Source organism: Pituophis catenifer, unplaced genomic scaffold (assembly GCF_029215685.1).
Source record: "Pituophis catenifer annectens isolate HBS135680 unplaced genomic scaffold, rPitCat1.0.hap2 SCAF_4, whole genome shotgun sequence".
NCBI classification, from domain to species: Eukaryota; Metazoa; Chordata; class Lepidosauria; order Squamata; family Colubridae; genus Pituophis; species Pituophis catenifer.
In genome coordinates, this window is record NW_027256884.1 from 90,713,786 (window position 1) to 90,739,342 (window position 25,557).

At 36.7% G+C, this 25,557-nt stretch overlaps 1 protein-coding gene across 1 annotated transcript; it reads left to right on the plus strand.

Annotated features, from left to right (window-relative positions):
- The first annotated feature begins 195 nt into the window (after positions 1–195).
- POGLUT1 (protein O-glucosyltransferase 1) lies at positions 196–24,562 on the plus strand. The gene is made up of 11 exons (XM_070943716.1): positions 196–306; positions 2,476–2,566; positions 6,018–6,161; positions 8,723–8,858; positions 8,990–9,111; positions 9,795–9,854; positions 10,349–10,448; positions 17,752–17,810; positions 19,332–19,499; positions 21,824–21,880; positions 24,118–24,562. Exons 1-11 carry the CDS (start codon positions 222–224, stop codon positions 24,272–24,274), a joined length of 1,179 nt encoding a protein of 392 aa, XP_070799817.1. The 5' UTR covers positions 196–221; the 3' UTR covers positions 24,275–24,562.
- Positions 24,563–25,557: the final 995 nt, after the last annotated feature.

Genomic DNA, 25,557 nt, shown 5'->3' on the forward strand with positions numbered 1-25,557 from the left:
CACAATACAATATTAATTTTCTGTTAATAAACTACAAAACCCATAAACCAACGCGGCGGCAGCGGCGGAGGGACACTACTTCTGAGCATGCGTATAAACTGCTATCGATGGAGGCGGGGCTAGTACAATCGGCTTTTCCTTTTTTTCAATGAATTGTTCCAGTGAAATTCGGGAGGATGTGAGGGCGCATGCGTTAAAGTTGTAGCTTGGTGTTCGGCGTGATGCGGCGTCTGCAATTGTCTCTTGGGATTTCGCATGTTTGTATTCTGTTTCTGTTTACTGTGTGCTGGGGAAGTAGCTCAGCAGGTGAGTGTTCTTAGGATAATTTTTCACTGATCGGAAGCAAAATGGGACCGAAACGTACCTCGATACAATTTTGTTTTGCAGTGTGCTAATCTATGGGATCAAGGAATTCTTTCTGTACCTTCTCATTCTTGACTTTCTGGAGTCATTCGTTGTTCAGAGGCCAATATCATATTGTATTACTTTATAAGTTTCCTTTTTTTTCTTGTTTTGCCAGAGATTTGAACATTCACCTGGAACTTGTTTCCTAATACGCTTTAACTATTTTCAATATTATACTGTTTTGCAAATTAGTGAAAAATAAATTTACCGAATTAAAATACTAAATTAAGATTTTTCTACGACCTGATAGCCTACAATTTATGAGAAATCTTTGGCATCACGACGAATTCTAGGAGTTTCACTCATCTGGAAGCATTACTTTTTTGTATATTAGAAAACAAGACTGAGAAATCTTAATCACAAAAAACCGATGTAATAGCATTTGCTTTTGTAATTTATTAGGACAGTGCAGCACTTTGATTCAGTTACCCCCCCAAAAAAGTGTTTTGACATAACATGTCTGTGTCCGTTTTGAGAAGCCACATCTTTTCCTGTGCTTGCTCTTTACCTCTGAAGCAACTTTTCCGAATCAGGTGGGGATTTTCTGCATATTAAATAATTAATGAAAAAGAAAAGTTTATCCAGGTAAAATTGCATCTGTAAACTTGTTTAAGCAATCATTTAAGAAGTATTGCTGGAGTATATTTTATCCCCTTTGGACATTAGAGATGGAACTGAAGCCATTTCTGCTCACTTGTTGCCTTTAATATATGGTAACTTGGTTCCAGCTCATGACTCTGGACTCTATAGTCCCATGTGTCATAAGACTGTAGAATAATGTAATGCAGCATTATAAAAATGTCATCACATACTTTTACTCACAAGATTAAATGCTTGTGAATTTAAAACCATATCATACTGTGGGCATAAATGTAGATGATACCAGAAAGGAATTTGTGGCTTGGCAGAGGGGTACTTGCAGGACCATCTCCAGCCGTTCTCCCATCGTCCTGTGCGCTCTCACAGAGTCGGCCTCCTCAAGGTGCCGTCGGCCAAACAATGTCGGCTGACGACCCCCAGGGGGAGGGCGTTCTCTGTGGGAGCCCCGACCCTCTGGAATGGATTGCCCACTGAGCTCAAGACAGCCCCCGACCTTCTTTCCTTCCGTCGCGAGCTGAAGACGTGGCTCTTCCGCCAATTAAACTGATCCGTTTGGGGGTACACTGGTATAATTTTAAATCGTTTTTAATTGGGTTACTGATTTTAATTTGGTATTGTATTGTGATTTGTATTGAAGTTGTCATTTTGTAAGCCGCCTTGAGTCCCTAGGGAGAAAGGCGGCATATAAATCGCAAGAAATAAATAAATAAATAAATAAATAAATAAATAAATAAATAAATAGTCAGTCACTGAGTAAATAAAGAACTTAAAAAATACATTGGCTTATCAGGGAGAGTTACCTGTACTCCTACATCTCATTTACTTGTGCGATACATTAACCTGCTTGATCAAAACTATACTGTGCAAATAAATTATCATTTATTCGGTTGAATTAAACCACAAATTAGAGGCAAATTTTATAACTTTAATCTGCCTCTAGTTTGCAGGTCCCTTTTTTCTTTCAAATCCAATTAATGTACCACTATTAATCTACGTATTGGCTAACTCATGTTTTTCAGAACTCAGAGCACTTTATATGAAAAAAAAATACATTATTCAAGGAAAAAAGAGCAAAAATAATGTTCACCGTGCTAAAGATTCAAAGTAAATTAAAAAGATAGAACGATACATTAATTCGAAGTAAAAATATTGCAAGACAAACATTTTAATATACTTACCTGATGTATTTAACAAGAAGTTCGTAATATATTTTTCCTGCAGTTATTTAATTGTATAATTTAGGGGAAAAGATTTCAATCATTTGGGGGAGGTTTGTATGTTTTCTTATTTTTGGAACAAGTATTAGAGGAAAAGATGAATAATTTAATCATAAAACTATAAATCCAATTTCATTCATATTGCAGGCACAGTATTCACAGAACATACTGTATATGGAAACCTTGCACTTCCTGCATCAAAAACACAGTGGAAATAATTAAATTTGTAAAACTATTTCTGTTTAAATTTTAGATGCACACTGGAAAAAATTCCTTGTTCAAATTGACGAGGCAGTGAAGAACTACAGCCCGTGTGTGAAAGATAATTGTGAGTGCCATCAAAGGTAAGAAAGCAAAGGTATCTGATGGTTCCATCCATGACTTGTGTTCTGATTACAGGTTTACTCATTAAGAACTTCATTGTTATTTGTCAAATCAGCTGAATCATCCAAGATTGCATGGAACTATCAGTACTGGCTGGGTTTGTATAAAATGTATATTTTAACACAGTTAAAATGGTCTGGATACTTTGTAATTCTGTAAATTACAGGAATACAGAGTTCTCATATATTGCTGTGTCATAATTGATTTTTGTTTAGCATCTTTTACAAATCTTGCTCAGAGTTAAATAAACTTTAGTTAAACCATATCTTCATGGAATATCAGTGCAGTTTGACTTCTACTTCTTCCATTTATAGCATGGTTTTATGCACCATGCTAACTGTAACATGAGTCACTTAGAATTTTGTGTGAATCCAGCAATTATGATGTAAACAGACAATTATGGTTTTGTCAACAAGTTAAACCATGGTTTAGTATTTAAGATTTAGTTTCCCTTTTCCCTGTGTAGTTGAGAGGAAGAGTTCAGAGGCATTTGCTTCCACCTTAGTTAAATCAGAATAATCAACAGGATAACAGAGTTGGAAGGGACCTTGGAGGTCTTCTAGTCCATCCCCTACTCAGACAGGAAACCCTACATCATTTCAGATAAATGGTTGTCCAATCTCTTCTTAAAAACTTCCAGTGTTGGAGCATTCACAACTTCTGGAGGCAAGTTGTTCCACTGATTAATTGTTCTGTCAGGAAATTTCTTCTTAGTTCTAGGTAGCTTCTCTCCTTGATTAGTTTCCACCCATTGCTTCTTGTCCTGCCTTCAGGTGCTTTGGAGAATAGGTTGACTCCCTCTTCTTTGTGGCAATCCTTTAGATATTGAAATATGGCTATCATGTCACCCCTAGTCCTTCTTTTCATTAAATTAGACATACCCAATTCCAGCAACTGTTTTAGTTTTAATGTTTTAGCCTCCAGTCCCCTTATCAACTTTGTTGCTATTTTCTGCAACATAATCATTCTTTCAAGAAACCATTTTCAAAAACCATATTTGCAGAAGCTTACCATAGTTGTGCTAGGGGACGTGGTGGCTCAGTGGCTAAGATGCTGAGCTTGTTCGAATGGTTGGTAGTTCAGCAGTTCGAATCCCTAGTGCTGCGTAACGGGTGAGCTCCCGTTACTTGTCCCAGCTTCTGCCTTCTAGCAGTTCGAAAGCACGTAAAAATGCAAATAGAAAAATAGGGACCACCTTTGGTGGGAAGGTAACAGTGTTCCATGCGCCTTTGCCATTGAGTCATGCCGGTCACATGAGCATGGAGAAGTTTTTGGACAGCGCTGGCTCTTTGGCTTTGAAATGGAGATGAGCACCGCCCCCTAGAGTCGGGAACGACTAGCACTTATGTGCGAGGGGAACCTTTACCTTTACTATAGTCATGCCACCCTGAGGTAATCATATCTCCCCTTGCTATGCTGAGGGTCAAGATCCTGACACTTTTTGGAGTTTATTAATATATGTGATTCTAAACAAGTAAAATATACTCTTGAAACAATAGACCCCAAGGGCTTCCCCAGGGCCCAGATATGTCTAGTATTTAAGATAAGATAATTGTTAGAGTTTGCAGCAATCCAACCAGCACACAAGTAAACAATTCAGCAGGATTCATTTATATAAGAAAATTCTTTATATACAATATCATACAGCAGAAGCCAGAACCAGAACTCAGAATCCAGAAGTACAGAATCAATAATCACAGAAGCTATATAATACAGAGGCTATAGAATGACATAAGCACTCATATATATACAGATCAGTGAACCTAAACCACGCCCAGGCTCCGAGCCATCTGGGTCACCAAACAGTCCCCATTGGCTGACCTGTTACCATATCTATTCCAATTCATGAACCCTTATATACTGACAATAATCATTTCTTTTCCAAGCTTTTAATTGTTAATTACTTATTTAACTTTTACTGTAATTGTATTTTTTTATATTTTGTATTTTATTGGTTAAAGTTACTTATTGGAATAAACAGAAAATTGATTGATATATTCAATAATAACAGAATAAAATAAATATTTTCTTTGTATTTATTGCAAATTTTTAATTTATTTTAAAACTCACTCAGATAAATTAAAATTGCACTTATAATAATCTCTTCTACCATCCTCACTTTGAATACCCTTTCCTTAAAAGTAATTATACCTTTATTAATTACACCTTGGTAAGTTATTTTAAGATTGGAGTACATAATTGCTTGAATTTTAAACCATTTTCTATAAACTATCCCAAAGAGGTTCTCTAAAAAGCATAAAAACATATTTAAAAACATCAACTGTACATATTATTTACAGCATTTTGCTATAAAAGAGAATTCAATACAATTTCATAATGGAAACATTTTTTAAAAAAATAGGTCAGTACAAAAACATTTTAGAATGAATAGAAAGAGAGCAAAATAGAACAGCAGTAAAATGAATAAATTTAAGTGGGCCTCAAGGGATCAATGGGTCCCAGCCACTGCTCATATAGAATGAAAAGCGTTTAGTTGTGCTAAGCCCAGATTTTATTAAACTAGCAATATTTCTCTGGTTCAGTTAATATTAAGCAAAATCAAAGAATCATTGAAAGTTTCTTTATACCATGTTTATCTTGGTTACTAAATCTACAATATAAGGGCTGAAGTAGAAGAAATTTTGGAGCCGACACCAGTCCTTAACCCAATTAAGATATTTTGGCATGATCTGAAATATGCAACTATAGAATGTCTTCCTCAAATATTAATGAGTTAAAGCAGTTCCATGAATAGGAATGGGCTTAAGTAATGCCAGGCTAACCTGTAAGAATAATGAACAGGTGCAAGAAGAAAATTGGTTGAAGTATTTGCTACTAAAGGAGGGGCCGCCGGTCATAAAAACTAAAGTTTAAGAAAAGAATTTTCCAGCAGAAACAGAATGGTGGTTTACCATGGAGACTGCTCTGTATGTTGTTTGTTTAACCTAAATCTCTTGATCTATACTAGCATTTAATTGAAGCTCATGTCATACATAAGTGCAGCTTGATTACTGATCATCCTAAAAAGATTCAATATTTTACAACTCATGAAAATATATGGCATGGCCGGCCTGCCTTTCTGCATTCTCATCCAGTTGGATTGTTCCCAACAGTGCTATCTATCCACGACAAAGTTAAAGAACTATATTCAGCAGACGAACATTATAGAAACAGCCACCAAGACAAAGGCTCTGGAGAATGGAAGTCGTTGGGGAGATGACTGGAGGTAGCTGGAAGTACCACTGAACCTTCTCTGCCTCATTTGCTACTTCACGTTGCCCATTAGTGGAGCTGATTCCAAATCTGCACTGAATCTTCGCCAAGCAAAACTGTATTCCTAACCTTCTTGTTAACTGTTATTAAACTAACCTCTAGTATGTTAATAATATTTAACAATCTCTTTCACTTTAGAGTTAGGGAACAAGACTTGGCTCCTTTTCGAGATGGAATCTCTGAGGAGTTGCTGTCGGAAGCAATCAGTCGAAAGCTTGGGACACACTATCAGATCATTGAGAAGAAGTTATACCGGGAACACGATTGCATGTTCCCTGCAAGGTAAGATATGAAATCTGTCAATCACAAACTCAAAAAGAGAATGAGAGAGACACAGGAAAATCCTCTTGCCCCATTAATTTATGGGTCATTGAGCAGAAAGTGTTTGAAAGGGCTGAACTCTAATGTAAAGGAACTAACCAATTTTGTATTGCCTTGCTTGAAACGTAGGAATTGGATTTGCTTTTGTGAGAAATCAATATTGACACTGCACTTTAGTTGTGTAAGGAGATGATACGGGTTAAAAGCTAAAAGAAATCAGGAATAAATACCTCTGAGGGAAAAGGATAATTGTAAAGTATTATTATTTACAGTTGCTGGATTGTCAGGCAGAGGCCTTTGGCTTTATTTTATGTGCTTTATGATGGGAGTAAAACAAAAAGCACTCTTTATACTGTCAGTTAATGGTATGGTTCTTCCTTGTTTGTTTTTTTCCTGCTCAGCCCAGATTCTGATCTCTGCAATGTTTCCATCCTATTCCTGTCACTGGAATGGTGTAATTTTTATCCAATCTCAATCTGGTTATTGAGCCCATTTTAACATTTTCTTTTAACCACTTTGGCTTCATCTTACTTTTGATGAACCATTTTGCCTCTTATGGAACATCCAACCATAGGATAGGAGGTCTGTACTTCTTTTGACATTTAACAAAACGTTGAAATTTTGACTCTTTGAAATATTATTTAGGACTGCAAGTTGAGTGTGTTATGTGTTTTAGATCAATGGTCCCTAACCTTTCCAGTTCTGTGGACAGCAGGGGGGGGGATGGTTTCACCCATGGCCACCGTTTGCATAAATGGAGCTTCACACGCTCACCCGTTTCCAACAAACCATGACCCAGTACCAGGCTGTGGCCTGGGGGATGGGGCCCCCATTGTTATATGGTGGTGATATGGTTAATGTTACCAAAAAAAACCCCTCTGAGAAGTAATCTTTAAAGAAGAAATATTTTTATAATAACATAGAGCCTCTCAATAAAGAATAAATAGAGCAACAATCAGCTATTTTTCTGGTAACAGTTTTAACCATTATTTTCTAATAAGGAGATTAGAATTTTAGAATTCTAGCACTTTTGAAAATACAAGAGATAACGATTTAGAACAACCAAAGGGGGGAAATGCCAAAAATTTATAGGCTATTATTGCAATTAAGAAATATATACTTCCTTTAGCTTTAAAGGAAGTGATGAGATAGTGATTTTAGTAAAGCTGTAAAGGAAAAGAAATGGGAGGCATAGAAATCAGGTAGATTCACTTTAGCTTTTATACAAGAGCTTTAGTGGGAAAATTTATATTACTAGTATTTGACACTGATTAGACTAGTATGTGCATTGTATGCATGGGAACAATTCCACATTCTGAAAATAATGTTTTTTAAAAAAGGTCTTTTTAATTATACACATTTTAAGAAAATGTGATAAATTTTTCTCCTTTTGAATTTTTTTCCTTTTGTTTACAAGCATTGTGGATGTATGCTATTGAGTAAATGTTTACTCAAATGTTAACAACTATTCAACGAAAATAAAACAAAAATGTAATCTAATTTGCTTAGATTCAAGTTAATTAAAATGACATAAAAGCAGCATGAATAAATTGGGCACCATTTGTTTACCTCTATCAACTCTTGGAGGTAGGCCAAATCAGGAGACAGCACCACCAGAAAGACTGGAACTCTACTTTGTTGACCTAGTGTCAGCCTCTCAAGGTAGATCAGACTAAGAAACCTATGCCTTATAGGTCAGTACTATCTTTATTGTAAAACTATAATAATACCATGTTTCCCCAAAACTAAGACCCTGTTTTATATTTTTTTGAACCCTGAAATAAGTGCTTGGCCTTATTGCCACGTGCTCAAAAGCCTGAATTGGGCTTATTATCAGGGGATGTCTTATTTTGGGGGAAAGAGGGTAGACTGATGTTAGTCTGTGATTTTCCCCTCCCCTGGCCCCCTTTATCCTTGTGTGAACTGGGGAGAGACTTGTCTGAGAAATTTACTCATGTTACATTCTTGCTCTGGACTGTGGCCTTCCTGGCTTATTCTGGGCTTGTTTTGATCCTCTGTCCAAACTTCTTTCAGCAAGAACATTTTAAATAGGAAAGGAAAAAAAAGAACTGTCCAAGTGAACTCCTTTGCTTGCTTTGATCATCTGTGAGGTTGACTTTGTATTTTTTTTTTTTAAAAAAAAAACGGGTTGAAATAATCCATGGCTTAGTATGATAGGTGAACATAGCCAGTGTATTCTAGTCATAGATACCCTTTTAGAGCCTTGGTAGTACAGTGGTCTAAAGCACCCTGTTATTAAGACCAGCTGCCTGCAATTACTGCAGGTTCGAATCTCGCCAGGCTCAAGGTTGACTCAGCCTTCCATCCTTTCTAAGGTAGGTAAATTGAGGACCCAGATTGTGGGGGGCAATAAGCTGACTTTGTATAAATATACAAAAGGATAAAGGCTATTGCTTAGCACATTGTAAGCCGCCCTGAGTCTCCGGAGAAGGGCGGCATAAAAATCAAATAAAAATAAATAAATAAAATAAAAATACATTTTGATATTTGATTGCCTACAGATGTAGTGGGGTTGAGCACTTCATCCTGGAAATTATTCAGAACCTTCCTGATATGGAGATGGTCATCAATGTGCGGGACTACCCTCAGGTAGCCAAATTTATGAAACCAAGAGTGCCTGTTTTATCTTTTAGCAAGGTGAGTGAACAGAGAGCTATTACCTATCAGTCACATTAGATAGGACAAATACCATATTTCATTGAATCTCTTGTATGAATGAAACATTTTGGTATAACTAACATGCTTTGCTCACCTTTTTCTCTTGAAAGACTACAGAATACTATGATATTATGTACCCTGCCTGGACATTTTGGGAAGGGGGACCAGCTGTTTGGCCAATATATCCTACAGGCCTTGGGCGTTGGGACCTAATGAGAGAAAACCTCCAAAGGTAGTCTGAGAAGATAATAGTTTTGTTGTATTTTTTTTTTAAAAAAATAAGAGAATCCAAATTTGCATTGTAATAGGGCCCTGTGTACCAGTTCCTCATTCTGAAGAGTTTTCATTGAGCAATAACTTACACTTTGTTAAATGAAAGCTGCAGGCATTTAGTTATAGACTGTATAATTCCAAAGAAATGCATGTTGGTTAAGTTCATCTAAAATGATACAATTGTGCTTCAGATTGACAAAAATCCATGCAGAAGGTAGCACATGGGGAGAAAAAAGCTAACTTTAGAAAGTCAGCAGGAAATTCACATGCAGAGATTTTAAAATGAAGATCTGTTTTGATTTGGTGGATAGCATTTCCTTGGTAGATGCTGTTGGGAATAATTCTGGGACCGAATGCAGCAACCTCCTCTTTCTCTTTTTGCCATCTTATTTAGTCTCCACCCAATGAGCTTCAAGTAAACAGAAACACAATATCAGAAGTACAACGGTGTTTAAACATTTGTGAGCCCTTTTTAATTTTCAATATTACTGCATAAATATAAACTAAAGTAGGATTTGTTCACCACAGAAGTCCTGAAACTAGATCAAGAGAATCAAGTAAATGAATAAAAACAAGCATACCATTTTTAATTACTATTAATGTCAGTATTTTAATATGGTGTATTTATCAAAATATTCTTAGCTCAGCAGAAAAATGGCCCTGGAAGAAGAAAATTTCCAAAGCCTATTTTCGAGGATCCAGGTGAGCATTTTTAGCTTTCAAGTACTTTGATAGTCCTAATCTTGTTAATAATTATTCTGTTGTACTGCACTACTCAGGGAAATTAAATTGGTCCAATTGAAATATATGTATTTAAAGGTAATGTTTTCCTTGAGTTGATATCAACTCCTGGGGAATATGTGGATTTATCTCTGTTATTTTCTTGGCACCAGTGCTTTTGCTACTGCTATGTTCAGGAATGCTTTTACTACATAAAACCATGCCAAGAGTATGTGGAAGCCAACTAATAGTAGGCTTCCACAGACCTCCATATGTGGAGAGACACATTAATAGTAATCAAATAAAAGGTTTTTGACATTCTGATCTCTCCAAGGAGAGTCCCAGAAAACCAGTGGATGCTAGTTATAATTTTCACTTGCTCACTATAGAATGATATGATTTATTGACCAACTTATTTGAAAAGTGCCAAATTGGAAAAAAGCCAATCTAACAGTTCTGTGTGATTTCTGTGGTAGGACAAGTGCAGAACGGGATCCCCTCATTCTTCTTTCTCGAGAGAATCCAGATCTTGTTGATGCAGAGTACACTAAGAACCAAGCTTGGAAATCTGAAAAAGTAAATACCGTTGAATACTATTCAAATGTTATTATTACTATTAGTATTAATGCTATTATTACTTTTTTCCTTTCTGTTGTAAGGAACAATAAAATAATCCATTATGAAGTCAGATGAAGTTTCAAATATTGACGATCATTAGTATTTCAAGTTTTTCTATTTCAAAGGAATGAATATATATATATATATATATATATATATATATATATATATATATATATATATATATGTTTTTCTTCTTGCCAGGTTTTCCCTACGTAGCCAAGGTTTTTTTGTAGCTCCAGCTCAGTAGAATCTCATCTACTCGGTTCTGGGCTTTTTTCTTTTCTAACACCTAGCAAGCTCTCACTGCTAGGTGGGAGACCTAAATAGATCCATTTCTAGCTCGTTAGCTGTCATCAGTAGGCCACACCCATCTCCTCCCTGTAAAGGCATAGTATCAATTTTCTTACTTTTTCGTAGGGTCTATGTGTGTTTTTCTTCTTGCCAGGTTTTCCCTACGTAGCCAAGGTTTTTTTGTAGCTCCAGCTCAGTAGAATCTCATCTACTCGGTTCTGGGCTTTTTTCTTTTCTAACACCTAGCAAGCTCTCACTGCTAGGTGGGAGACCTAAATAGATCCATTTCTAGCTCGTTAGCTGTCATCAGTAGGCCACACCCATCTCCTCCCTGTAAAGGCATAGTATCAATTTTCTTACTTCTTCGTAGGGTCTATGTGTGTTTTTCTTCTTGCCAGGTTTTCCCTACGTAGCCAAGGTTTTTTTGTAGCTCCAGCTCAGTAGAATCTCATCTACTCGGTTCTGGGCTTTTTTCTTTTCTAACACCTAGCAAGCTCTCACTGCTAGGTGGGAGACCTAAATAGATCCATTTCTAGCTCGTTAGCTGTCATCAGTAGGCCACACCCATCTCCTCCCTGTAAAGGCATAGTATCAATTTTCTTACTTCTTCGTAGGGTCTATGTGTGTTTTTCTTCTTGCCAGGTTTTCCCTACGTAGCCAAGGTTTTTTTGTAGCTCCAGCTCAGTAGAATCTCATCTACTCGGTTCTGGGCTTTTTTCTTTTCTAACACCTAGCAAGCTCTCACTGCTAGGTGGGAGACCTAAATAGATCCATTTCTAGCTCGTTAGCTGTCATCAGTAGGCCACACCCATCTCCTCCCTGTAAAGGCATAGTATCAATTTATATATATATAATTGAAAAAGTTTTTCAAATACAAATTTTCCCCCTCTTTTCCCCCCTCCTCTCTAACCCCCCCTCCCCCTCCCCTCCCCCTATGGCTTCTCCAAAATAAAACCCAAGTTAATAACAGATTATATAATACTTTACCATCCTTTTTACTCCACCCCCCCATATACTGACCCTTTCTTTCTAACAATATTATTATATCCCCCTTATACTATACATTTCAAAGCAAAATTCAACTGTAAAATATAATAAATCCTAATTTAGCAATTTCATCTATTCAGCTCATAAGCTATCCATTTCCTCCTCCCCCATGCATATATCTCTTAATTCAAATCTTTTATGTATATTAATATAGCATAACATCCTTTTTCCTAAACTAAACAATCAGTAAACTAACCTATCTCCACCCTTCTAACAATATTATTATATCCCCCTTATACTATACATTTCAAAATAATATTCAGCTGTAAAATTATATAATAAATCCTAATTTAGCAATTTCAGCTCATCCTCCCCCATACATATATCTCTTAATTCAAATCTTTTACATATATTGATATAACATAACATCCCTTTTCCTAAACTAAACAATCAATAAACTAATCTGTCTCCACCCACTTTCCTACAGGTCTACCATACATAATATTTTCACTATCTTTATTCTTCTGCCCACACCACTAAAAAAATATTTACATATATATATAAAATCCTCAAATAACTTTAAATTTGTAATCCATATGACATCTTCTGTAATGTCTCTCAACTGGATTGTTAATTCCATTACCCATGTTAGGGTAACATCACATCCTAATTCCAACAGTATGTTCGGTATCTTCAATTACCATCTGCCCCCATCAATAGTAAATGTTTTCATATATAAAAAACCACCCGAGTGACTTTATATTTATATTCCATATAGTGTCTTCTATAATGTCTTCCATCTGGATTATTAATTCCAACCACCGTGTTGGGGTAACAGCCAGATCTTCTGCATGCCCCAATCCCATAGTTCTCTTGCCTTATAGCTCAACATAAACGTAATCCATTTGTCAAAAAGTCCAGAATAGAAAGTTCCAGTCCACTCAATTTAAGGCCATCTTCCACATCCCAAAAGTACAGCACTGCAGAGATCTGTCACTCTCATCAAAATAGTATAAACCAATATTTTGCCTCAACTATGTTTTCATATATTCAATCGTCTCTTACATAACTGGCATTACACTGTTGTTTAGTCTAAAAGTTTTTATTTTTGTAAGACCTGCTTCTTCTTTTCTTAACTTTTTGTGGCTTAGATCTCCATCCTGGTTGCCTTTCTATGAGTTGTGTATCAAGTGATTGATTTCCATGCTGGTCTATACTTTGATAAGTCATCACAGTAGAATCCAGAGCTGCCTCTCTTGTATTTATAGATAGTCCAACTGTAACCTCTGAAGGAGAATCCAAAAGCGACTCATCCACAAAGGCCTCTGTAACTTGTTGTTTTTCCATTACCTCCACCTCCATCTGCTTAGCCTGGATTTCAATCTTTTGTTGATTTTGCTTTTCTTCATTCCTCTCGTGTGTTATACATGGAGATGTTGAACCCATTTTAAAAAGCTTGTAGTAAAATTCTTCCGCTTTTTCAACAGTATTTAGGTGATATCTTTCTCCTTGATATCTCAATATTATACCAACTGGAACATCCCACCTAAATGGGATGTTTTGTTTTTTTAGCTCAGTCACCAAAAATCCGAAATTCTTTCTGTCTTTTAACATCTTGGATGGCAGCTCTTTAAATATCCAAATCTTCCTTCCATGCATTTCAAGAGTGGAATTAAAAGACTTTTGCACGATATCATTTCTTATTTCTTTATCAGTAAAGTAAATCACCACATTTCTAGGCAACTGCCTTTGCTTTGCCACCCAGGAATTAACTCTGTAAGCCTTATCAATCTTGCAGGATACCTCTTCAGGACTAACCTTTAAAATCCCAGCCAGAACTTCAGCAGACACCTTTCTCAAATCTTGTCTTTTATCTTCCTGTATTCCCCTTATTCTGACCGCAAATTCCATGAATCTGAATTGCATCATTGTGGCTTCATTTTCAGTTCTTTGTTTTATATTATCTACATTGTAAGTCTTATAGTCAGCTTTTTTTAAAGGTTTTTAAGCTCTGCTTCTGGGCTTTTTTCTTGTATCATTGTTAAATCATTTTCAATTCTTTGTATTTTATTGTCCAAGTTATAAATCTTATGATCAACTTCCTTCATTTTAGAGTCTATTTCTAAATTGAACTCATTATCCATCTTCATAATTACATCTAAGAAACTTTTCATAAATACTGTTCATGTGATTTATAAATGGGGGAAAACCCCCCCCACAGCTTGATTATCTGGCTTTGTCAGTTTTAACGCCATCCTGCCTCACAAACAGATTTTTTTTTTGCCCTTTTTAAAGAAAAAGACTTCTCTCCAGACAATATCAATATCAAGTCTCTAAGAAGGAAGAGGCATAAAATAAGAATTTTTTCTCTTCACTCCTAGCCAGCGCTATTGTTTTAGATACTTTGTAACGTCTCAAACGGAAGGACTTTCACTTTCAGCTCTTCACAAGCCTCAGCCAGTCGCCATTTTAAACTTTCTTTTTTCCTCCTTTCATTCTCCTTTACTTTTAGAATCAGTCTTGGGGTTAGAAATACTTGCAGTTTAAGATCCCAGATCCGGATTTCCTCCTACTTGTTCAGATAATCTGTTAATTCCGTTAATTGGTCTGGTCCCATCGCCTGGCTCTGCAAAAAGGCAGAGTTCTCCTGAAGCCCGGAGCAGCGGCGAGCGGAAATAGGGAGCCTAATCCTGCTTCGTCCCCAAGAGTAAAACAAAAACTCTGGGGACTTCGCAGAGGGCTCTACCTGCCCTCGCCTGCTCTGTCTCTCATTTCCTTGAGGAAATGGAGTTTTTCGAGCCGCCTTTCAGCTTTAAAGGCGGCTCTTTACGGGCAACGGGGCTGGCGGTCTCAAAAGACCATCTGACGGCGACGGAAGCCAAGCCGGAAGCCGGAATGAATATATTTTTGACAGATTGAAAATTAGCTGTTATTTTACTGTACTCGATCCCTTTACTATCAAACTGGTGTAACTGCCACTGGACTTGTACCATTTATTTTAATATACAACTAATTTTATATTTAAATGTGAAAGCTCCTTTAAATACATCATGATGTTCTTGATACATGTATAGTAGGGTACATGTTTTTAATGATTTTTTTCGTTCTGCTGTCAGTTGTTTCTTTGTTTGTATTATACTTTTTTCCCAAACAAAGGGGGAATGTAAACTGTTCAGAGTCCTTTTTGATTAGGGTAGTATATAAGCTTCAGTAAATAAATAAGTAAATCAATAAATTGTATCACAATCTAATTATTCCAGCAGCCACTGTAAAGTTGATTAAGCTGAGCAATTATTGTGATTATAAGAGTCGTGGTGGCACAGTGGTTAGAATGCAGTACTGCAGGCAAACTCACCGCTCACTCCAGGAGTTTGATTCTGAGTGGCTCAAGATTGACTCAGCCTTCTAAGCTTCCAAGGTCAGCAAAATGAGGACCCAGATTGTTGGGAGCAAGATATTGATTCTATAAATCACTTAGAGACGGCTGTAAAGCGGTATATAAGTTGTATACTTGTGAAGCAGTTATATGAGTTTTATACTTATATATTGGTATATAAGATATAAGCTATTGCTATGGAACACAGGGCTTGATATGATGGTATATGGGAATGACCCTGAAAATATCTGAAACCCTAATGTTAGCAATACACCTACATCATGCTAACCCAAATACCATCCTGGATTTTATTAGTCCAGCATACACATGCCCAGTGTGTTTGAATTGCTTGTGGACTGATTTCAAATCCTACTTGCAAGAAGTAACCCTTAAAGGAAGTTTTGTAAAGAAGTTTTAAAATAAGACTTTATTGTGAATATGACAAGGGGTATGCATTGTTGTAAGAGTTTGCTATGAGCATAGTATATTCATACAGTCTAGGCCTGTGATGGCGAACCTATGGCATGCGTGCCACAGGTGGCACGCAGAGCCATATTGGTGGGCATGCGAGTGTTGCCCTAGCTCAGCTCCAGCACGCATGTGCACGCTGGCCAGCTGATTTTTGGGCCTTCTGGGCCCACCGGAAGTCAGCAAATGGGCTGTTTCTGGCCTCTGGAGGGCCTCCGGGGGGATGGGGAAGGCTGTTTTTGCCCTCCCCAGGCTCCTAGAAAGCCTCTGGAGCCTGGGGAGGGTGAAAAACGGGCCCACCGGGCCCATCGTGCCATCACATGACAAAAATGGGACCATGGGGGGATCACACGTGCTTGTGCGGGGGGAGGTGCATAGAATTATGGGTGTGGGCGACCACCCCACACTCCCCCACTTTTGGCACGCGATGGCAAAAGGGTTAGCCATCACTGGTCTAGGCATATGTTGGCGCTAAAGATATATCAAAAAGATTATTTCACATTTTTTTAATCTCTTGCTGATTGACCTTTAGTCTCTTTTTCCAACATCAGGATGCTTGATTTGGCACCACAGGGGGTAAATTAAATAACAATAATTACAGTATCTGTCTGATTTGTGCAAACAAGAACTTATTTTCCTAGTATGTTCTACTGTGCATGCTTATTTCATAGTCATGGAATTTAATGTCTAATTATAGTAGTGCCTATTACGTATACAAAATAATGTAACATAGGGCAGCAGTCTTTTAAGGTTCCAGTACTGTCAGGTGATCTCATTCAGTGACATGTTTCCATCTCCTAGCCCACAAAAATTATTTTAAATCTAGTAAGGTTTTGAGGGTCTTGCCTCACAATTTCCAGTCTATAAAATGTATTTTTACAGATACACATAGAGAAGCTAGGGGATGGTGAGGAAGAAATTAATACTATATTCTGAATATATTGGCACCTGCTATTTTTATCTAATCCTTCAAGCTGATTTGGAACTATTGTAATGTATACATTCCCCTATAAGCCCATCTATGTATAAGCCAACCCTCAATTTTTTAAACTAAAATGCCATGAAAAATGTGCTGCCCATCGATATATATTAATCCACATTTTATGGTATTTTTAATCAAAGTTTTTAATCAAAATCCATCAATCTGCTGATTCATGGTCATGGATGGGCTTATATATGAATATATTTAGCAAATATGGATACTTTAAAAAATTATTACTGCTTATATTTGTGGATAAGCCAATCTGCAGATAAGCCAAAGCCATTTTTGGAGATGCATTTTGGCACCTATAGTAAAATTCTTAGTTTATTCTCAAGTTTCTACTAATATGTTGGTATTGGATCTTGTCCAGGAGTGGGTTCTACTTAGCTTTACTACCAGTTCACAATGGGATTGCACATGCGCAGATCGCCGATGATGACATCTGGGGCAGTGGGCGGGATCTCCCACTGGTTTTACTACCGCTTCTTGCGAACCGGTCCAAACTGGGGGCAACCCACCACTGATCTCGTCATATAAAAGAAAGATGTCCAGTATTGGCATTAACATTTAGGTCAATATGAGATCTGCATAGTTTAAAAACCTTAAGGATTTATAATTATTTCTGTATTTTGAAACATTCTGTATTGAAAATAACAGTTCACAGCTGCAGTTATTTATATGGAAAGTGATGAGACGTCTTGGGGCATGTCTGACTAGCTGCTCAAGAGTCTACAAAAATGGATTAGCATATAAATTGAATAAATAAACAACTTATATTAAATATGGCAGTTCTAATCAGTGCAAGACAGGAAAATGGATTAAAGAAAACCACAGCTTGTTGCATATGTGAAATAAAAGTACTACACAGCATTTGTGTGTGTGAATGAATGTTTATTTAGAAGAAAAAAAATCAATGAACATTATAAGAAAGCTTGTGTATGGCTTCACTCTAAGAAAATTAATGAACTGAATATTTAGTTCATATCTAGTTAGTCCTTAGATTTTCTGGTTTACAGTAACAACTTTAATCATATATTCTATTGAAAAAAATTAGGAAAATGTGTATTACTGCATCTTTTGGTATAACATTTCCATTATAGTTTTTAGGAAGGTGATTAGAAACATATTCTTTTTTTTTTAAACTTTTTTTAAAGGATACCCTTGGGAGACCACCTGCAACAGAAGTTCCACTGGTAGACCATTGTAAATTCAAGTAAGTATTTGATTCAATCTTGGTAAATATCTGAATGCATGTCAGTTCAGTGAAAGCAATGGAATTGTCACAGAATTCATTGGTGCCTGTGTCACTAGCCTTAAACTCAGATGACCTAGCTTTTACATTGGCATTGAGAGCCAGGATTCCCATCCAATAACCCCTAGCTGCTAGTGCTATTTTAACTGTTTGCTTTAGCTTGAACTTCATGGTGAAAGCTGGACAATTAGTTGTGTTCTAATTTTTTTTATAAGTTAGGAACATATAAATGCTATTGGTACTATTTATTTATTTATTTATTTATTTATTATATTTCTATACCGCCTTTCTCCCTTAGGACTCAAGGCGGTGTACAGTCAAGAAAAATATAGACACACAAACATCATAAAATTGCTAATTAAAATTATTACTTAGTTTGGTCAATTAAATAAAACCCAGAATTAGATAACATTTAAAAAATCATTCACATGTTCGTATGTTTAGCCCCGCCTGTTGGAACATCAGGGTCTTGAGGGCACGGCGGAAAGCACGGAGATCAGGGATATTCCATATCTCCGGGGGCAATTCATTCCAAAAGGTTGGAGCCCCCACAGAGAAGGCCCTCCCCCTGGGAGTCGCCAGTCGACATAATTTGACTGATGGTACCCTGAATAGTCCCTCCCTGTGAGAACGAACTGGTCGGTGGGAGGCTATTGGTGGCAAAAGACGGTCTCGTAGGTACCCAGGTACTATGCAGACTTCATTTTTCTAAATATTCTACTTGGTATTTGAATTATAGTGCTATGAATTTCCGTCATCCACGATTTACAGCTGGGTTACTGTAATTCAAGGAATGCATTCCAGGAATCTCTTAAGACTCTGTATCTCCTGTGTGCCATTCAACATTAATAAGTAATTGATATGATTAAATTCCTTAGGTTATCTGTAGTTGCTGTGATACCCAGAACCAAAGGAGTTTGTCATCTCAGGCCCCTGGAGTTGTATAGCAATAATTTTCAGTTATGTTTAGATGATAAAATGATGCTACTGAGAAGCTGGTATTTTAAATGACTTGGCATCTCTTGAAAAGAGCAAAACATTGCTAAGAATAGAAATTGGAAATTCTTTCATTTGGAGACTGTTTCTTTTTTTTTGTACTGGCAGAAAGCAGTCTCTATTTCTTTTAGCCCCACTGTGGTTATTAAGATGTTGGTGAACATTTTAGCTGAAATATACATATATGCTTTATGGTGTGTTAATGTATTTATATGGACTCAATAGGAGCAAGGATTAAAAGCAGATAGAAGGGTGCAGAAGATGCAACAATTTAGACTCCTAAACTTTGGATTTACTGTTTCTAGTTTTAGCCTCTTTGTGGCAATATTTGAATGGAATATTTTTATCATATAGCATTAAGATTATACTATAAACTTTCACTTTGTAGAAGAGTAAAATAAATGTATCTTTCTGTACTGTAAATATAAATATGCTCATTATTGGAGAAGAGCCGTATTTAAGGCAGTTTTTTTTTTTAAACATAAGATACCTCTTCAATTTTCGAGGAGTTGCAGCCAGTTTTCGCTTCAAACACCTTTTCCTGTGTGGTTCTTTGGTCTTTCATGTTGGAGAAGACTGGCAAGAATTCTTCTATCCACAACTGAAACCCTGGGTTCACTATATCCCAGTTCAGTCCGATCTTTCTAATGTGAGGTGAGATATTAAAACTGCAGTGGCTTAATTATTTGTGTGTATTAATAGCTTTTATGTAAAATATGATAATACAAAACTAGGATTATGTATCATATTTGACAAAATCATCAATAATGAGGCAGAGATAACTGAATTAAAATATATGGGTTACCTTCAAAGGTAGATTCATACAGAATGCATTTCATGGCTTGGATTAAACTGGTTTTTATATGATTGAGACTAGATGAAATCTATTTTTATAGAATAGACATTTAGTTGTCATAAAAGGGATTTCCAGTTAAAGGTGGTCTCGATTAACAACCAACTTGTTCAGCAACCGTTTAAACTTACAACAACACTGAATAAGTGGTAGTTTCAAGTGGTCCTTGGAATTCTAGACATCGTGACATCTCCATGATTATGTGATTGTGATCTGGGCAGTCAGCATCCTGCTCAGAATGACAAGATTTCAGCAAGCCCCAGTCATAACTTCCATTGTTCCCTGCCAGCTTCCCACAAGCAAAGTCAGTGGGGATGCTGGCAGGAAGTCAAAAATTGTGAGGTCCTTGCTTAACAACCTCACCTTCACAGTTCTTGCTTAACAATAGCACCCAGGATGGCCAGAACCAGTCACTAAACTGCACAGTCACATGACATTGTACATTATGACCTTGTTGTATAGTGATGCCTATTATTGGCCTATTTTATTCCTATTTTTAATTTAATTTATTATAATATTTATGTATAATTTCAAGTTTCTATTTGTATGTTACCCAGAGTCATTTTCTGAGACATATGGGCAGTTTTTAAATATTGCCTGTATGTGTATGTATAAAATATATCAATCAATTTCGATCTCAATTGCCATCATAAACAATATCTTTTATATCTCCCAGGTAAATGAAAAAGTATTGGTGAATGTTTTGAGATCTTGATTTGGAGCATTAGCATTTTCAGCTTCAGGCACACCTAAATTATTAGAAGTAATCACTAAATATTATGAGACAGAAAAGCCCATAGTTAATCTGCATAAACCTTGTTATTGATAAATAATTTTGACTGGCATATTTTAAAAACTGATTGGAATAAAGAATTGACAATTTCCATGTTTAAATAATGAGAAACTGTTTTAATGTCCATATGAAATTTTGATAATTTTTGATATTGGGTTAATTTAAGAATGTGTAATAAAACTACGGCTTAATAAAAAAGCACTATTTCAGACTTATTTTGTTGCATAGGAAAGAAATGAGTACATAATATTTTTGGTGGCGATCAATTGGGAATACAGCTATTAAAATATGTTTTTACGTACCCTTAATTGATTGTGGCGGTGCAGTGGTTAGAATGCAGTACTCCAGGCTACTTCTACTGATTGCCAGCTGCCTGAAGTTTGGCAGTTCGAGTCTTTATCAGCTCAAGGTTGACTCAGCCTTCCATCCTTCCAAGGTTGGTAAAATGAGCGCCCAGATTGTTGGGGCAATATGCTGGTTCTGTAAATCACTTAGAGAGTAAAGCACTGTGAAGCAGTATATAAGTCTAAGTGTATTGCTATTGTACTCTGGGAAAATTATGCATTATACTATACAATAATTAAAAAAATAAGACAAGATCTAATACTTTTATACATATTTTTAAATTAAATACATACTGCTTGGAAATTATGGCTAGACTACAAAACTGGATTCTCTGCTGCCTTATTACTGCTAATACATTTATTTAGTTGCTTGATAGTTGGTTTTCATAACTGCCCAATTCTACATGACTCCAACTTTCAATTGGAATGATAAATTTATGGTTCCAATTGCTCAGTGGATTGAAGAGCTGATGTTACTTGTGACTTATCAATGAATTGTTTATAAACATAGATTATGTATGGATGATTGTAATGAAATACTATCTTTCACTGAAATTGTGTGTGTGTATGCTTGTGTGTTTACCCATATACATGTCTTACACATGTATAATACACATATTTATATAGTTTTGCTTCCTTTTTCTCCTTTATTTTATTTCTGTATTGTACAATTTATTTTTATTAATTTCTTTTTTACTAACTCAATTATTTGATTATTTAATTTATTTATTGCATTATTTTTATATTGTATTTTATTGTATTTTTATTGTTGTATCTTAATGCTTTTGCTGAAGGAAGGTTTAGAGTTCTATTGAATTAAAACTCCAACAAATGAACAAACACATAACTAGCAAGTTGAAAAAAAGCAAACCCAACCCAACCAATTAAACATAACAGAGTTCCCTTGCTGAGTTTGCTCATGTTTATTCTGCCTAAAGTCAATCTTAAGACACTAATATTTTCTGATTTTTATCCAAACGTGTTTCAGAGAGCTATTGGAATTTGTAAGAGAAAATGATGATGTTGCTCAAAGAATTTCTGAGAGGTAAGCTCTTATTACTGTTATGCTATAATTGTAAGAATTCCTTGGTATAAAATAGATTTGATCATGAAGTCCGTAAGACTTTCCCAAGATTATGTTTTGTGATTTGTTTAAAAATCGAAAAATATCTACAGGTAAAGGTTCCCCTCGCACATATGTGCTAGTCATTCCCGACTCTAGGGGGCGGTGTTCATCTCCGTTTCAAAGCCGAAGAGCCAGCGCTGTTGGAAGACATCTCCGTGGTCATGTGGCCAGTATGACTAAATGCCAAAGGCGCACGGAACGCTGTTACCTTCCCCCCAAAGGCGGTCCCTATTTTTCTACTTGCATTTTTACGTACTTTCGAACTGCTAGGTTGGCAGAAGCTGGGACAAGTAACGGGAGCTCACCCCATTACGGGGCACTAGGGATTTGAACCGCTGAACTGCCAATCTTTCGATCGACAAGCTCAGGATCTTAGCCACTGAGTCCTCCTTTAATATTAATTTGTTCTGTAATGGTTCAAATTTATGGTGATACTGAAGAAAGGGACTTATGACCAATCCCCAAAGTTATGGCCTTTGTAGCCCCCTTACGATCACATGATTAAAATTTAGGTGCTATGCAGTCTGCTTGCACTTATATGTGCAGGGGCGCTTCGTTCTCCACCAGCCTATCTTCCTCCATCTATCCTTTTGGCCCCTTATATTTCACAGTCATTGCCACCCTAGCTGACATCCACTGTTTTCTTGCTCCTGCTATTGATGAAGCATGCCCCTTCACAAAGCAGTTGCTGGCTGCACAAGACTTTCTTTCCCAGGTCCCGCATCATGCATTTCTTCCAGAGACCAGGGGAAAATGGCCTTCTGTAGCCAGCAGCTGCCTCATAAGGTATAGGGCAAGAACTCTCGTGTCAGCAGCAGGAGCAAGAAGATGGTGAAGGTCAGCTAGGTCAGCAGAGCGCAAGACAGTAGAGACCTCAGTGCATGTTGACAAGGACTGGATTGGCTGGAGCTTCATGGGGCAGTTTCAGCTTTGCGCTGCACTGATGGGAGAGGCTGGAGATGATTGCCACCTTGTAAGGCAAAGTGTAGGATGGCAAAAAGGGCAGAGGTGGTAGGGAATAGGCAGTTGGGGAAGTTGAAGGAGAGGCAGTCTCTTACTTTGGAAGAACTGAGGCTCAGGCCTAAGAGTGACCAAGCCCAGAATGACTTGGATTTGAGTGTGTCCTTGCCTAACAACCTGAGGAATTTTGTTAACAATGGCAATGGGGAGCTAAGCGATGTGTACATTTGATGTCGCCCTTTATGACCACATCACTTAGCGACAGAAATTCTGGTTCGAATTAACGTAACTCGAGGACTATCTGCAATACTGCTTCAGACAGGAAGGCGGTGCAGAGAGTGGTGGGGATGGCAGAAAAGATTATTGGCAGTTCACTCCCTTCTATCCAGGATATAGCATATAAGCGTTGCTTGAGCAGGGTCCGCAGGATTGTCTGGGACACTACACATCCTCTTCACGAGCTGTTTTCCTTCTTACCTTCTGGGAGGAGGCCTCGTGGTATTCGAAACAGAACATCCAGATTCAGCCACTGTTTTGTTCCACACAGTATCAGCCTTGTGAATGCTCAAGCTTCCTCCGCTATATATTCAAGATGGACAGTGATTAATATTTATATGTTAGGGTGTAGACATATACATACAGTATGTATGTATATAGCATATCTCTGGGTTATGTATGTGTACACTTTTGAGAGCAGGCAACAGAATTTCATTTTTAATATGTGCCAGAGTGCCCACAGAAAAAAATGACAATAAAAGTTATCTTATCTCTTATCTTATTTGCATTGCATCTACATTTAGAAATAATTGCTAGGATGTGTTTATGTATTGCAGGAGGAAGACCTTTAAATGATACTCAGTTTTAATACCGATAATTATACATCATTAATGTTTACTTCCACAATTGGAAGAGGTTTGTTGTTTTCTTTACAGCAGGTGGCACTTTCAATACTATATCAAGTCGAGTTTTATGTATAAGCCTGGCTTTGTTTAAATTTTAGGAATAAGTCATACAATTACAGATTCCTGGATAGGCATAATGACTGCTAAGCTGCTTTCTTTTTTATAGCCCAGATGTATATTTAAGCTTTTAAATTAAAAAAGCAATTGACTGTATTGACTTTCGAATTAGAATTCAAAATTGAGTTTTGAATTTGAAAAGCAATTGATTCCTTTGCTTTATTGTTTGGTCCCTAGGGGTCGCCAGTTCATCATGGACCACTTGCAAATGGAGGACATCTCTTGTTACTGGGAACAACTTCTAAAGGAGTATTCTAAAGCCTTGACTTATAAAGTAAAACGGAAGAGCAACTATAATGAGATACTGCCCAAACCTTTGAAAACTGAACTGTAAAAAAAATCAGGGCTTGTGGACATTTTGAAATCGGGAAAAGAGGATTGTTCCTCTAACCAGTGGAAGTTCTTTCTGCGTGTTGACAAACTAAAGAGAGAAGGATATTGTTGATACTTACTGCAGTGTATGACATGTTAATGGCAGACTGTGAATTCTATTTTATATTGTGGTCAGTAAAATTATGTTAAGAAGAGGGTGGAAATTTTGCTGAGTCCTAGCATTTTTAAAAATTTCTTGATAATTGTTACTCATTTCTACTTACTCACCACAGTGTCATATTGATCCTACTTTGTGGGTTATAATTGCTAAATGAATCATTAATCTATTAATGAAATCATCCTGAATTGTTGTGAAACACTGAATTCCATTTGACTAATGTACCAATACATTCCTGATACAGTTTAATTCATCGGGAAGCCCATCATTCTAAAATAAGCTACTGAACATTTCTGGAAAGCTTGTAATCAAATACAGGTAGCCCTCCCCTTATAAAAGTTTGTTTACTGACTGTTCAACAGGACTGAAAAAAGTGACATGACCATTTTTCACATTACAGTATCTCCATGGTCACATGATCAAAATTCAGATGCTTAGCAACTGATTAATCACAATTGCAGTGTCCCAGGGGTCACATGATCACCTTTTGAGACTTTCTGAGAAGCAAAGTCAATGGGGAAGTCAGATTCACTTAGCAACCATGTTACTAACTTAACAGTGTAGGGGTTCATTTAACAACTGTGGCAAGAAAGGTCATAAAATGGGTCAAAGCTCACTTAACAACTGTCTCGCATAACAACAGAAATTGTGGGTTTAATTGTGGTCGTAAGTCAAGGATTACCTGTAATTGTTATTATTTTGTCCAGCTCTGGAGGGCTGGCCTATTATTTAAACAAGTTGTAATAAGTCATAGGTTTCTCTTCATACATACTGTTTAATCAATTACTGCTTTAATTAAATAATAATTAGTGAGCAGTATATTAGCCAGTGGGATACTTTACTTGGAATCCCAGATGTAGAATACAGCATCTTTTGCAAAAATATTTTTATTTTTTTTCTGAGATGGGGACAGTGGCTTGGGCTGTACTAGTCGTCTTATTCTCTTTTCTTCGTATTAATGGTTGCAACATCACGAATGTCCAAAAGATTAATTCAAATTAAAGAATTAATCTATTTCACTATGGGTTTGTGTTTTCTGAGTGTTTTAGCTCTTTCACATTCATGTTTGGTAGATTTCATACATATGCCATCTTGGATCCCTTTAGTTAGATTTTATAACAAAACAG

What these genes read in the sequence shown, in the direction of transcription:
- POGLUT1 (XM_070943716.1), top strand. Translation starts at nt 222, where the DNA reads ATGCGGCGTCTGCAATTGTCTCTTGGGATTTCGCATGTTTGTATTCTG. An exon ending in ATGAGAGAAAACCTCCAAAG is followed by an intron (nt 9,112 to 9,794) that starts GTAGTCTGAGAA and finishes AAATATTCTTAG; the next exon opens with CTCAGCAGAAAAATGGCCCT. An exon ending in GCCTATTTTCGAGGATCCAG is followed by an intron (nt 9,855 to 10,348) that starts GTGAGCATTTTT and finishes TTTCTGTGGTAG; the next exon opens with GACAAGTGCAGAACGGGATC.